General features: G+C 41.2%; 1 protein-coding gene across 1 annotated transcript; it reads right to left on the bottom strand.

The window, feature by feature from the left end:
- Positions 1-1,145: 1,145 nt before the first annotated feature.
- On the bottom strand, positions 1,146-12,066 carry LOC147884586 (E3 ubiquitin-protein ligase RGLG4-like). Its single transcript, XM_087397159.1, has 11 exons — positions 11,943-12,066; positions 10,958-11,038; positions 5,303-5,387; positions 2,849-2,992; positions 2,596-2,709; positions 2,400-2,497; positions 2,198-2,277; positions 1,934-2,039; positions 1,727-1,854; positions 1,491-1,571; positions 1,146-1,403 (listed from the first exon to the last, which is right to left on the bottom strand). Exons 2-10 carry the CDS (start codon positions 11,003-11,005, stop codon positions 1,517-1,519), a joined length of 858 nt encoding a protein of 285 aa, XP_087253285.1. The 5' UTR covers positions 11,006-11,038; positions 11,943-12,066; the 3' UTR covers positions 1,146-1,403; positions 1,491-1,516.
- Positions 12,067-12,461: the final 395 nt, after the last annotated feature.

Raw genomic sequence — 12,461 nt, 5'->3', positions numbered from 1 at the left:
TTGAAAACAGAGCTGTTTGTAAACTCCACCGGAGTGCGAATGATGAGCAACATAGAAGTTTTAGGACCTCCTGAGTCCACCGAAACTGACAGATCTGCAAATGGTTGCTCCAAACTTGAGTTCCAACACCCGGGCAAAAAACGCAGAAACTGACACAGTGAGTTAGAATTCCAATGAAATGACTCCAGATTCAAGAATGAAGGTGTTTCCAAGCTCCTGAAGTAAAGTGGACACCAAAAGCAAGCAATAGTTGCCTCTACAAGTCAATACGGAGTCTCTGTCATTGAACGGAACAGGGAAAAGCTCAAAAAACGACTTTTTCTTTGAAAACTCTTAACAGGCTCTCAAAACCACTTCGCAAAGCCAAAGTAACTTTTCCAAAGGTTCCTCCAAGGTCTTTGCACACTCGGATGCAAGTAAAGTCACCCACAAAGCTTCCCACAGAGCTTCTCCTTCCTCCCACAGAGCTTCTGAGTTTCCAAGCATTCACGCACGCTCAGCTAGATCACCCGGGCTCTGATACCAGTTGAGAGTGCTCTCAACGGAAGCAAGAACGGAAGAGGGAGAGAGAGAGACAGAGAGCCACACAAGTTTAGTGGGTGCAGAACCACCCTAATCTTCTTTTTTCATTCATTTATATATGTGTTTGAGTATTGTACATAACCGAGGTAAAGGCACAGTGACCTTTAACCCCCACATGTATATGTTGTCTGCACATAGGCCACGTATGTATGCCCTATGTACGAGTGCAGGTGCAAGCATTATTGCTTGTGGGTGTCACTGCATGTGCGTGCATGCACATGCAACACATACATTTGTGCAAATGAGAGAGAGGTCCTATTTTTGTTTTTTATTTTCTGGCACTTCAATATGCATAATGTCCACCAGAAGGAACTAGTGCATAAAGTCCACTAAAAACTAGAAGAAACTATGGATTACCAGTAAGTGAAAGTCCACTAAAAACCAGAAGAAACTATGGACTACCAGTTAGTGAAAAATGACACTTTTACGCAACAGAGGGGAGGTGGGGGGGGCGCGCAGAGAGAGAGAGAGAGAGGAGGGCAGGATGTTTTGCAGATGTAAACTGGACCCAAAAAAAGAACAGGATTTCATACAACCAGAAGGGAAAGCTTAAAGATCACATTCATATGCGCACATTCTTCACAAGTGTTCTGGATTCAACGACTTCCAAAAACCATAGCAATTGTATGTACCATCATATTGTGTTCTATGAAGATATATAAAATCGTATAATCAGTTGAATTCTCAATATGAAGATTTATAAAATCTTATAATCAGTTGAATTCTCACACTGTCATTGATATTACTATATAAGGATTTAGAGATTTTTTGTAGTGCAAATTTGTCTCTGCAAATGAACGTAGCGCACGTGCCAAGTTATTCTGCAAAACAAGACTGGTTTATCAATAGCTAATCCCTATCATTGTCTGATCAACAAATTCGGTAGCTCCACAATAGTAGTACCATACATTTGCAACATCGTATGTCGTGAAGATTATGGCAGCGGAGGTGGCATAACGACGGCCTTGTTGGAATCTCCTCTTTGTTGACTGCAACATCATCAGCCAGCTCAGCTATGTTGGTATGGCAGGGATAGGTTGAAAATCCCTCAATACAAACTAAAGACCTCGAACAATATAACCGCTACAGAGACTATCACTATAGCTTTATCAATAACTGGGGTCATGAGCAAATGACTTCATACCCTACACCCTCTAGGTGCTTGATTGCCATATATTGCTTTGGTATTTCCATGAGGGCAGCCAGTGCAAACGCTTCTTCCTTTTGTTCTGGATGAGGGAACTGGGACATGATTCCTGTGTAGTTCACAAACTGCAGGAACCAACTTCTTTATTGCACTTGAATCAGCCGCTTAAGAAACCAAAATCTTCTGCAAGGGCAAGAGTGACACCTGAAAATTGTCAAACGTGCGCTTTGGTATGGCATTATCGAATTGCTCCATCGTGTCCCAAGGTCCATCACCGACTCCCACCAACACAATCGATAACGGGTAATTACTACAATTGACATGCACAAAAGGTATCCTTAATCACATGCCCTAGAAGCCAGTGGGCCAAAAGGAGCAGAGAATGCCACAAGACTGATCTAAGTCAATGCAAATTCTTTGAGACGTTTCACAGAAGACAGTCATAATTTCAGTTGCTCTATTCAATACCTTGCAGTGACAATAGCGTCGATGGTTTTCTTCTCTTGCTGGCTCAGCCTTCCACTGTTCGAACCAATATTTCCAGTTACCTGTGACACATCAATGTTTCATATAAGTTGCAGAAAGTAATAGCAATAATTCAATTGGTTTAACTCCAGACTGCTGCATTTTAGGCTGTGCTACACGAAACTGCAATAATTACTGCTGATACCTGCCCATCTGCAATTATTACAAGAATATGGTATTGGTTTCCACTTTGTTTCACGACGTCTATGGCAGCTTGTATAACTGGAGCATATGAGGTTGGTCCTGCAATGCAAACGGGTTATCATTCATTCCATCATAGTAATATTGTTTAAGAGCAGGTAGTCTCTCATTCTAAAAGAGCTGAGGCTATGTTTTTGTACCCGAAAGATTTATATGTGAGTTTATTTCTTTGTAACGTGCCAAAATCCCATCTACGCCAGCACAAGGTCGGCCATCCTTATAGAAGCTGAATACTTTTTGATCATGTGTAGTTGCTGTTGACCCAAATCAAAAACCGTTTAAAGTAATGGAAATGCTATTGGCAATCATCCATTGATTTACAAATGAGGGCAAAAATCTCCCGAGATAAATTACATACACTGAATGATAAGACTAAACGAGGAGCAAACAAACCATCTCCAAAGCCAAAACAAGGAATTTCTTTGTCTTCATCATAATCAGATAGAACCTTTCCAATGATAGAGATGGCATGCTCATAAGGATTCATTCTGCCAGCGAGGGCTGAGTGCAGACTGAGTCCATCAAAGGAATGTTTTCCTGCAAATACGTAAGCATATCTTTGTCACATTCAGGAGTTAAAAGGGATGATGGAAACTTTTCATAGGAATATGTTTTCACTTATTTTATACTGGTTCTCATAGCTTTTGTCTCTTCCTAGGCACACAGCTTGTGAATGAGTACTCAGCGAATACCTCCCTACAGCCACCTTGTAACGTGTTGATTCACATCATTTTACGTAGCATTATACTTCTATTGTACCTGGCCTTGCTACTATACTTGGAGAGACATCAACTTGTAAATCAACCATTCTGCACATTTAGTAGGATCCAGTAAGTTCATAATAAAGGGCGAGAGCTGAGAGGATCAATATGATGGTGTTCAAACTCCAATCAAAGTCCTGGATGACTGATGGCTTATAAGATAAGGATATCCCAAGAGACATGGGATGAAGTTAACTGAAGTGTTAACGCCCAGGAGACAAAAGGGTTGGAGATACTCGACCATGATGAAAGCTTAGCCGGTAAGATGGATACCCGAGGGTCATTGAGGCAGTTATGCCCAGCCGATTGTGAGTCACATCTTTCTATGCAAGGGATTCTATTCTTATACATGTACACCACAAATTGAGCTGATAATATGTTGCTGTACCCTCCCTTTTTTTGTGCCATACTAATGCTTTTTATTTTGAAGTGTTCCAATAAGCATGTATGAATGTGTAAACTGAGTTTAAATTGAATTGAATCAGCACCAGAGGGAGTGACAGTCAACAAGGTTTGAGGGGGAGAGGCAAGCTTTTCCAACTCAAAATGCTGCTCTGCTTTCAGAGGGGTACTTCTGGTCCATTCCTAGCTGAACGTCAAGTGAAATATTTCCGTTAACGCAGCAAGGAAATATTCAGGAGTCTACAGTATGGACAGCAAAAATTTACAGTCGAAGATGGCAGACAGTTGATCATGATGGTGAGCTGCACAAGACTTGGGAGATTGCCAAGAGACTAGAATGGTGGGCAAAGATGAAGATAATTTGGCAAAAGAAGCAATTCAAGCATGATGCTCATCACAATGATACACTCATTCATACCACTGAGAAATCCAAGATATTTTGGTGGCCACATATCACATCAAAGATACCTCAAGAATTATTTGCTTGCCCAAGAAGATAACAGCTATGAATGAGAAGGCAAACTAATTTCATACCATTGAGGGATGCAAAGCTGCAGACGAGGCATACAGTATTTTTGGAGGCCAGGCATGACATCAAAGACATACCAGAATTCTTTGCTTGACCAAGAAGATGACAACTATGGATGAGGATATGGAAATCTCTTCCTCCTTTTTGAAAGCTCAAGGATTGTTGGATGCTCTCACCAGATATGACAAAGGGTGGAAGACATCTAACTCATGGTCATTAGTCCAACGAGAGCTTTTGAAACTGTCCCATCCATTTTGGTGATGATTCTATCCATCCACAATGTTGTGGGGCATCAAGACATCAATATCAAGATGTAAAACGTTAATGTGAGGTCATTGCCAGTGTGACATAAGAAGCATTGCCATTACTATGCTGCATAACAAATTTAAATTGAGTTTCATGAATACAAAACCTCATCAGGATATGAAAAATAAGTATACTACTTGGCACGAGGGAATACGGCGGATGGTTAAATCTATGAGCTCTATACAAGTGTACATAATGGCAAAGCCATTGTTGGGCATGTGAGCACAAACACTATTGCCATCAGAAGATTGAGCGACTGGATTATCAAAATCTACAGCTATGAGAGAATGCAACACATGGTCAAAGGGTTTCCCTCACTGAAATGAGGAGAGTCATGTGAACCATGTGTATTTGGCAAGCACAATAGAAACGGAAACCCACAAAGGTATATTGATTAAAAAAAGACCTGGGAGACTACACTGACATGCTAGGACTGTTCAAACTAACTCAACTGGAGGGGAACCATTACTTTCACACATTCAATAGATGATAGTGACTGCTCACAGACAATTCTACATTCTGGCATTTCTACCTCCATTCTGCATTTTCATCTCTGTCGCTGACCAGAATCTTGACTGCCTTCCTCTCTAGATTCTTGAGGGAGAACGTAGGAATTCATCTCTTTACTGTATCTTTCTGCACCAAAATGTCTTGGGAGAAAGTAGGGATTCTGCATTACGGTTTACCTATAGCTTTCTGCACAAAATGTCTGACATGTCCCTTTGAGTGACGGTTACTTCGAATTCACTGATCCAACAACCATATGTTGTGATGCTACGGCCTTTGAGAAATGCCTTGATGAAAATTTGAAAGAGAAATGCAACATCATAATTAAAAAATGTATAATACCTGTCCACTCATTACTTTTGGTGAAATCGATGCCAATAATCAAGTTTGAAGACTCAAGACCAGCAGCTTTGAGAGCATCTGTCAACTGTACCTTGAGACATTTAGAAGTGATCTCTCTCTCTCTCTCTCTCTCTCTCTCTCTCTCTCTCTCTCCACAACTCTATTTGGATTAATCGTTGATAAACTAGATGAGTGGATGCGGGTACATGCTTTGTCCCAGTTGATTGAGTTTGTGGACATTACCAGCTTGTTGTGAGGTCACAAGAGATATAGCAGGAGGGAAGTCATTTGCTCCACTAGTCGCTTCTCCCTCCAAGCCGTCTTTACCTTGGATGAGGCATTATAATAAGGCCTTCTATATTCACCACTCATGGCTTTTTTAGTTCAGAAGCCTAAGATTTTGGTCCTGTAAACCATAGAATTTCTTCGGACGAGAAAGGATCAACCGTATGATCAAACCTCACCAATTCAAATTGATCAGACAGGTGACAACGTAGAGGACAGACATCATGCATTTACTTTTCCCCAGCTCATCATAGTAAGTTTCAGATTTTGGTCCTGTAAATCATAGGATCCCTGTGGACGAGAAAGAATAACCATATGATTAAGTTTCGGATTTTGGTCCTAGGATCTTTGTGGACGTGAAAGAATAAACCATATGATCAAACATCACCAATTCAATTGATCAGACAAGGTGACAACATAGATAAAAGACATTATGCATTTCCTTGCCCCAGCATGATCATCATAGTGAGGCGTAGCATAAAAGACACTAGTTCCTGGAATCTACACAGCTCCTTTGAGCATCCTGCCAAAGAAGTGAAGAAGTTTGGGAATACTGCAAAAAATTTGGGAGGCTCTCGCAGTTGATATATGTCTCTGAGGTACAGACAGAAATAGGCAGCTATGCATAGAGCTACAATCTGTAATACGTATGTTGGGCCTCTGGAAAACATTATTCTCTCGCTGGTAGGGTTACAATAGCTGGAGGGTCAGTAGAGAAGAGGCACAACATGGATTCTGGCAGCGAAACAAGACCCTACAAGGAAGAGCTTCGCACTGGCAGCCCTATAAATACTCCTTCTTTTCCAAAGACATGCGCCAAGCTATCACTGGACTCAACAGTAATCAAGGGCTTATAACTGCAAAATGCAGGAGGAAAAGATTCATCTGCTACAGCTCGAGGTAAAAGAGCTCAAGCATAAGCTGACAGTAATGGAGCAGAAAATCGGCAACATGAAGAAAGGAAAGGAGGCAGTAGTGAAAGAGAAGATGCTTGAAGCTATGGTAGGTAGAGCTGGGGAGCTGGAGAAATGGACCACTATCGTATGCATTACACCTCCTGATTCACAGTCGTTTTTCACTGTTTTCTATATATATATATATATATATATATATCCAGGAACATGCCCAAACTTGTCCTCTAAAAACACACATAGTGCAGTTTCAATCTCATGATAGTCAATCATAAGGTTGAAACCATAAACTCCATCAGCAGGGACTAGCTGCTATTACATCTCCATGAACTCAGCAATTCACAGGAAAGTACAGCAGGCTTGGGATCATGAAGACATATGCTTTACCAAGTAGAAGGGAGCACATGCTCAGCTTTTTTTGCAGGGGCAAAGAAGCAAAAGTAAAGATCATGCGAGAGACTAACAAATTGAAAGGCATGAAGATATGTAAAGCAGAAAATTCACTCCAAACCAGCTAAAGCAGAAAGCTACAGAACTCAATAAAGTAAGAGAAGCTCGAAAGGAGGGCAAATGGGTGTCTACAGAAATAGCAAAGCATTTATCTGGAACTTCAAGCCTAAACCTAAAGACTCTCAGTCTTAAACTGTTGTAACAAAAATCTTTATTTCTATCTTTAGTTTGTCTCTGCTAGGTAGCAAAAATTAGGAAATGTAATAATCTTGGAGGGGCTTCATGCACTCTTATGGAGATGCTCTCAGCTTTCCCACCTAGAGCTCTTATGTAGTGGTTACTTTTTTGGTCCGCCCGATCAATTTGTCTTCTGCGGACATTGATTTCTTTCGTTCTCTCTCTCCCTTGCTTGCCCCTCCTCCCTTGCTCGCTCTCTCCCTCTCCTAGCTGGTTGCAGCTCCATGGCCCAAACCAAAGTCCAAGATGCTATCAGAGAGAGGCTCGATGCTGCTGCAAGGGAAACTTCAATGCTGCTGCCAGAAGATAACTCGCTCCTTAAATGCAAAATTGGAATATACTACTCTCAATTGGGAAAGAAAGCATATCAACGCAAAGGATTTGGTAGAGGAAACAGAAAGCTGCTGCATAGTTTACACTGACACAGTCACAAACTATGGATACCCCATAGATCTATCCATTCTGCCACCATAAAGCAGGGTGCAACTGTCTGTGAAGCAGGGTGAGATTTCCCTGTTGAATCAAATCATTGTTGCACTCAACGCATCAACATCTGTATGTGTAGCTTCCTACACATTTTGTGTGCTGCTCCAATATCAATATCCAGCTTATCCAGGTCACCTTTTTGCCTTTTTGTTTGAGTGATACTGCTTACAAGTAGTCGGTGCATAGCACGGCAAGAAACAATTAAGGTGTTAAAGTAGGGGGGACACACCAGGAATCCAAACAAGAAGCAAGTTAGCTAAAAGTAGCACCACTTGGGCAGAATAGCGACAGTGACTTCTAGGACAGATCCCATAGCCTTGCTACAAGAACAAGTCTTAGAAGCCTGCAGAAAAAATGCTTGAAACAATGACCAGTATAATTGGGAAGCTAGTGAGGGACAAAGACAATGAACCACTACTCATTTACACCTCCTACTTCACAGTTGGTTTCAACTGTTAAAGATATAAACTACAGAGATGAGGTCAATAAAAGTAGATATGACAGTAGAAGTGACCACAAAAGTTAACAAAGATGACAATCAAGCAGAGATAAGTGAGAGCCAATAATGCTTTTCTACTTAGAAGTAGGGGGTTACCAGACGGATCGGGGGAATTTTTTAAGTAGAGTTCAAGACAAGAGACGATGGACTCGGGAATTCCATAAGAAGTATACCCAACGTCGATTGGCATCATGAAGACAAATGCTTTATCAAGCAGAAGGGAGCACATGCTGAGCTTTGTTGCACAGGAAAAGAAGTAAAAGAAAAGATCTTGAGATAGACTAACAAATTGAAAGGCACGAAGATGTGGATGACGAAATAACTCACTCCGAACCAGTTCAGGCAGAAAACCTAGAACTCAATACAGTAAGAAAAGATCAGAAGGGTCTACAAAGATGGCAAAGCACTTATCAGGAACTTTAAGCCTAAACCCAAAGATTCTCAGTCTTAAACTCATGTAATGAAATCTCAACTATGCTGTCTTGAGCACAGTTTCCACGGATCATTGTTATGGGTGCCAACCAGATGGAGTAATACGAGAAGGGAGATAAGCCTTGAGAGAGTTAGTAATGTGAACTTAAATATCGCATGAATAGGATTTGATAAAGAAGGATAAACCCCATGCTGACCTGCAGTAAGACTACCACAACATTCTTTATACTGACTAAAGGGATTTTACTGGTACATTAGAAAGATCGAGTGGAGAATGCAACCCGGGAAGATGCCATGTCTCATATGCAAGAGGAATTGAACCTTGACTGGGTCTCATATACCAGAACATGGTTTTGGAGACGGCGCATAGGAGTTATTCCTTTTCAATTACATTTTCATAAATGATATGTAATCCATGATCAGTGATGCGGCCATTTAGTGCTCTAGCAAGTAGATCCAATTAGGTGTCCAGAGGACATTCATAGCAACCTTGGCTCACATGATCAGTGGAGAATGCAACCTGGCAAGATACCATGTCTCACATGGGATAGTAGCTCGAAAAAATTGAACCTTGGCTGGGTCTCATATACAAGAACATGGTTTGGAGATGGCACATGAGTTCTTCATTTTCAATTACATTTTCATAAAGGATATGTAATACATGATCAGTGATGCAGCCATTCAGTGCAAGAACAAGAGATTTTATGGTTTAATTACGTCTGGGTTGTCCATAAATCCAATTACGTGTCCAGAGAACATCAATAAAACATTTCATTTCTAGGTTAATAATGTCTCTCTCCTCTTATGGATGTAATGATCATCATCGTCATAGAAATCCAAAGCCAGCAACAGACCCGACAGAGGGAGGACACACAGATCACGCTCGGAGACCTGGGGCGCGACCTATAAGAGTTATTGTGGTCCAAGTCAGACTCAGAGCTGCAGCCACGGGGCCACGCCAGACTGCACCCATAGATGGCCATCAGCGCTCTATTTCTGATCTTATACCACCGCAGCCTTGCCAGCCATTGGGTCCACCGTGACCTCTCTTCAAAGCTCCAGTATATGTTGTATCAGGCCAGACTTGACACAGGATTTGATGTGACATGATGATCATGATGATGATGTTATGTAGCACTGATGCTTTCTAGGACTATGTAGCATTTAGCATCTAGCATGGGTGATGATGCTCGGTTTAGTAGCTCCACCCTTTCAGCTTGCTGTATCAGGTTTCCTATAGTCTAAAAGACCCATCAGTCTTTCAAAGACTTTAATAATCTCTCTCTCTCTCTCTCTCTCTCTCTCTCTCTCTCTCTCTGCATTTTCTGCATTTTGCATTGGTGTGGATGCTTGTTTAGTAGCTCCACCACCACAGCTCGTTTGCACCAGGATTTTCAGTCTCATAGACCCATCGGTCTTCCGAAGGCTTTACTAAACTTTCTTTCTTTCTTTCTCTCTCTCTGAAGATATGGACAGAAGAAGAATGCACTCCGAACTAGCTCAAGCAAAAAGCCACAGAACTCAATAAAGTAAGAGAAGCTCACTGTCTATAAAGAGGAAGAGGAATTTATCAAGGACTTCAAACCTAAACCCAAAGTCTCTCAATCTTAAACTGTTGTAATAGAAATCATTCCTTCTTTCTTCAATTTGTCTCCTCCAAGTAGCAGAATTTAGGAATGCCATGTAATAAACTTGGAGGGGCTTCATGCACTCCTACGGAGACAATATATGCACTCCCACCTGTAGCTCTTATCTTTTTCTCTCCACATGGAGAGCAGGTTTTTTTCTTTGGAAGGTTTAAGATTCAAAGCTCTCTCTCTCTCTCTCTCTCTCTCTCTCTCTCTCTGCCTGTTTGTCTTTTAATAAGTATTGGACTTGTAGTGAAAATATTTATTCTAATGTTATGAAGGTGTACGTGTATATATGCAGGTTGCTAAGCATGAGCAAGAGATAAGAGCCTTATTCCATGTGGTCAGGAAAAAATGATATGCCTCTAAAAGTTACAAAATGAAGCTATAAACCTTCACAAAACTAGTATATATCCAATCTTACAAATTGATTTCTTTTAAAGAAATGGAAGAAAGAGAATAATGAGAGAGAGAGAGAGAGAGAGAGAAGATTTGGGGGTGGGAGAAGAAACCCAAAAAACAAAACAAAACTCCCAAAATAAGTATAATATTCAATTAATTAATTAATTACCGTAACAAAGGTATGAAGTGATAAGGAAATACACATAGTAAGCCAAGCTACATTTTATGTTCTCATAAGAATGGTGATTTCCCACTCTGAACTTTCAGCCTTCAGGCTTGAGAAAATGACCCGAGTATATACCATCATTATAAAGAAAGAACTGACCTCATCAATGTCCGTGAAGTCATCACCAATGTGTCCAAAATTTTCCATCTTGTTGTTGGTTGTTTTCGTGTATTTTGATATCTGCACAATGGACAAACACTTATCAAGCGCACATTACACAGATTCTAAGTTGAAATTCAAGTTCCAATATATGATCTCATCACACAAAATGAGCTGCAAAATTGGGTTTTGACAACGTTTGGAACCATTTCACAGCGCGCTGTTGCAGATAAAACTACTTTAAAGTTCTTCCCTTGACGTTTGTACATTGCCAAACTTCATGCAGCACATTTGCAAGCGTATCAGGTAACAGAGCTAGCATATGCAAATACACATCCCAAGATACTACAACTGCCAGAGATACACACACAACCTAAGGAATACACAAAAAGAAAAAAGACACATCAAGTGAGAAGTTCTGAGATATAGGCGAGTCACTGTCCTGATCTGAATCCCTAGATAATGAAAAGGTGACCTCATACCACACTCTATGTGAAGAAGAAAATGCCACAATTGCATACCATCTGATTGCCTTTGGCAGCTTAAATATAATCCAAATATCTTTAAATATTTGATGTTGTAAATATCAACCAAAAAATTGCTTATTTTGACACACATGAAGATCTGGACTAGCCAAAGGCCTTAGCACCCTGGTTGCTGGCTTATTAAATTAGCTGACATGCCTTTATCGACTGTTCAATAAACTTTAGACTTGGATTCTCAAGAGATGTTTAAGTGCAAGCTCAAGTTGAGCACAGCGACTAAGTGAGACGACCTTCAAACATACTCTCATGTATTGAGTATTGGATGTCAGCTTTCTTAGCGAGGCATTCAATTAAGGAATTTAAAAAAGGAGAGCGAAAACATGTGGTACTTCAAAATGAAACATTATTTAATCAAGGAACGGAGAAGGAAGGCAGAGAGAAAGCCGAGGTGGTGGAGGAGAGGGCAGGGAAACGTGTTCCTGTGTTTGCAGGGCACGAACCTGGTGGTAAGAAGAGCTGCAGGAACGTGGGTGATTTCCATCTTCACAGCGACGCACTTATATAGAAGACAGAGCTTCCATGTGATGCAGACAAATTGTAATGCGAAGGCATCTTGACCTGCACACCTAAATAATGCAAGTGGTCACGTCGAATAATATATATGGGTACTCATTACGTGAGAAAGAGAGTCACTGTACGTACGACGGTAAATTGTGGCGTGTGCTTGTGATATGGAATCACGTACTAATGGATACGTAACATTTCATCTCAGCCGTCCAATCTAGACACATGCAGAACCCGAATCTGCCCCCTCCATGCACATAAATGCCACGCCCCTCTACCCCGTCGTGGCGCCGTGCCACGTTCCATCCCTTCAGCACTCGGCCCCCTCAGCCTGATTGCCCATGCCACCCACGTACCACACGCCACCAACTCGTCAACAAGTTTGCGACTTTGCCACATCACCGACCCACCCATGCTGTTCGTTGCGCCTTCTTCCTCTGCTTAGTCTTCATCCC

The sequence above is a fragment of the Dipteris shenzhenensis genome, chromosome 26 (assembly GCF_047967505.1).
Source record: "Dipteris shenzhenensis isolate YYH24624 ecotype China chromosome 26, Dip_SZ_1.0, whole genome shotgun sequence".
NCBI lineage: Eukaryota > Viridiplantae > Streptophyta > Polypodiopsida > Gleicheniales > Dipteridaceae > Dipteris > Dipteris shenzhenensis.
The sequence above is the reverse complement of the archived record's forward strand: the minus strand, read 5'-3'. Positions and strand labels throughout refer to the sequence as shown.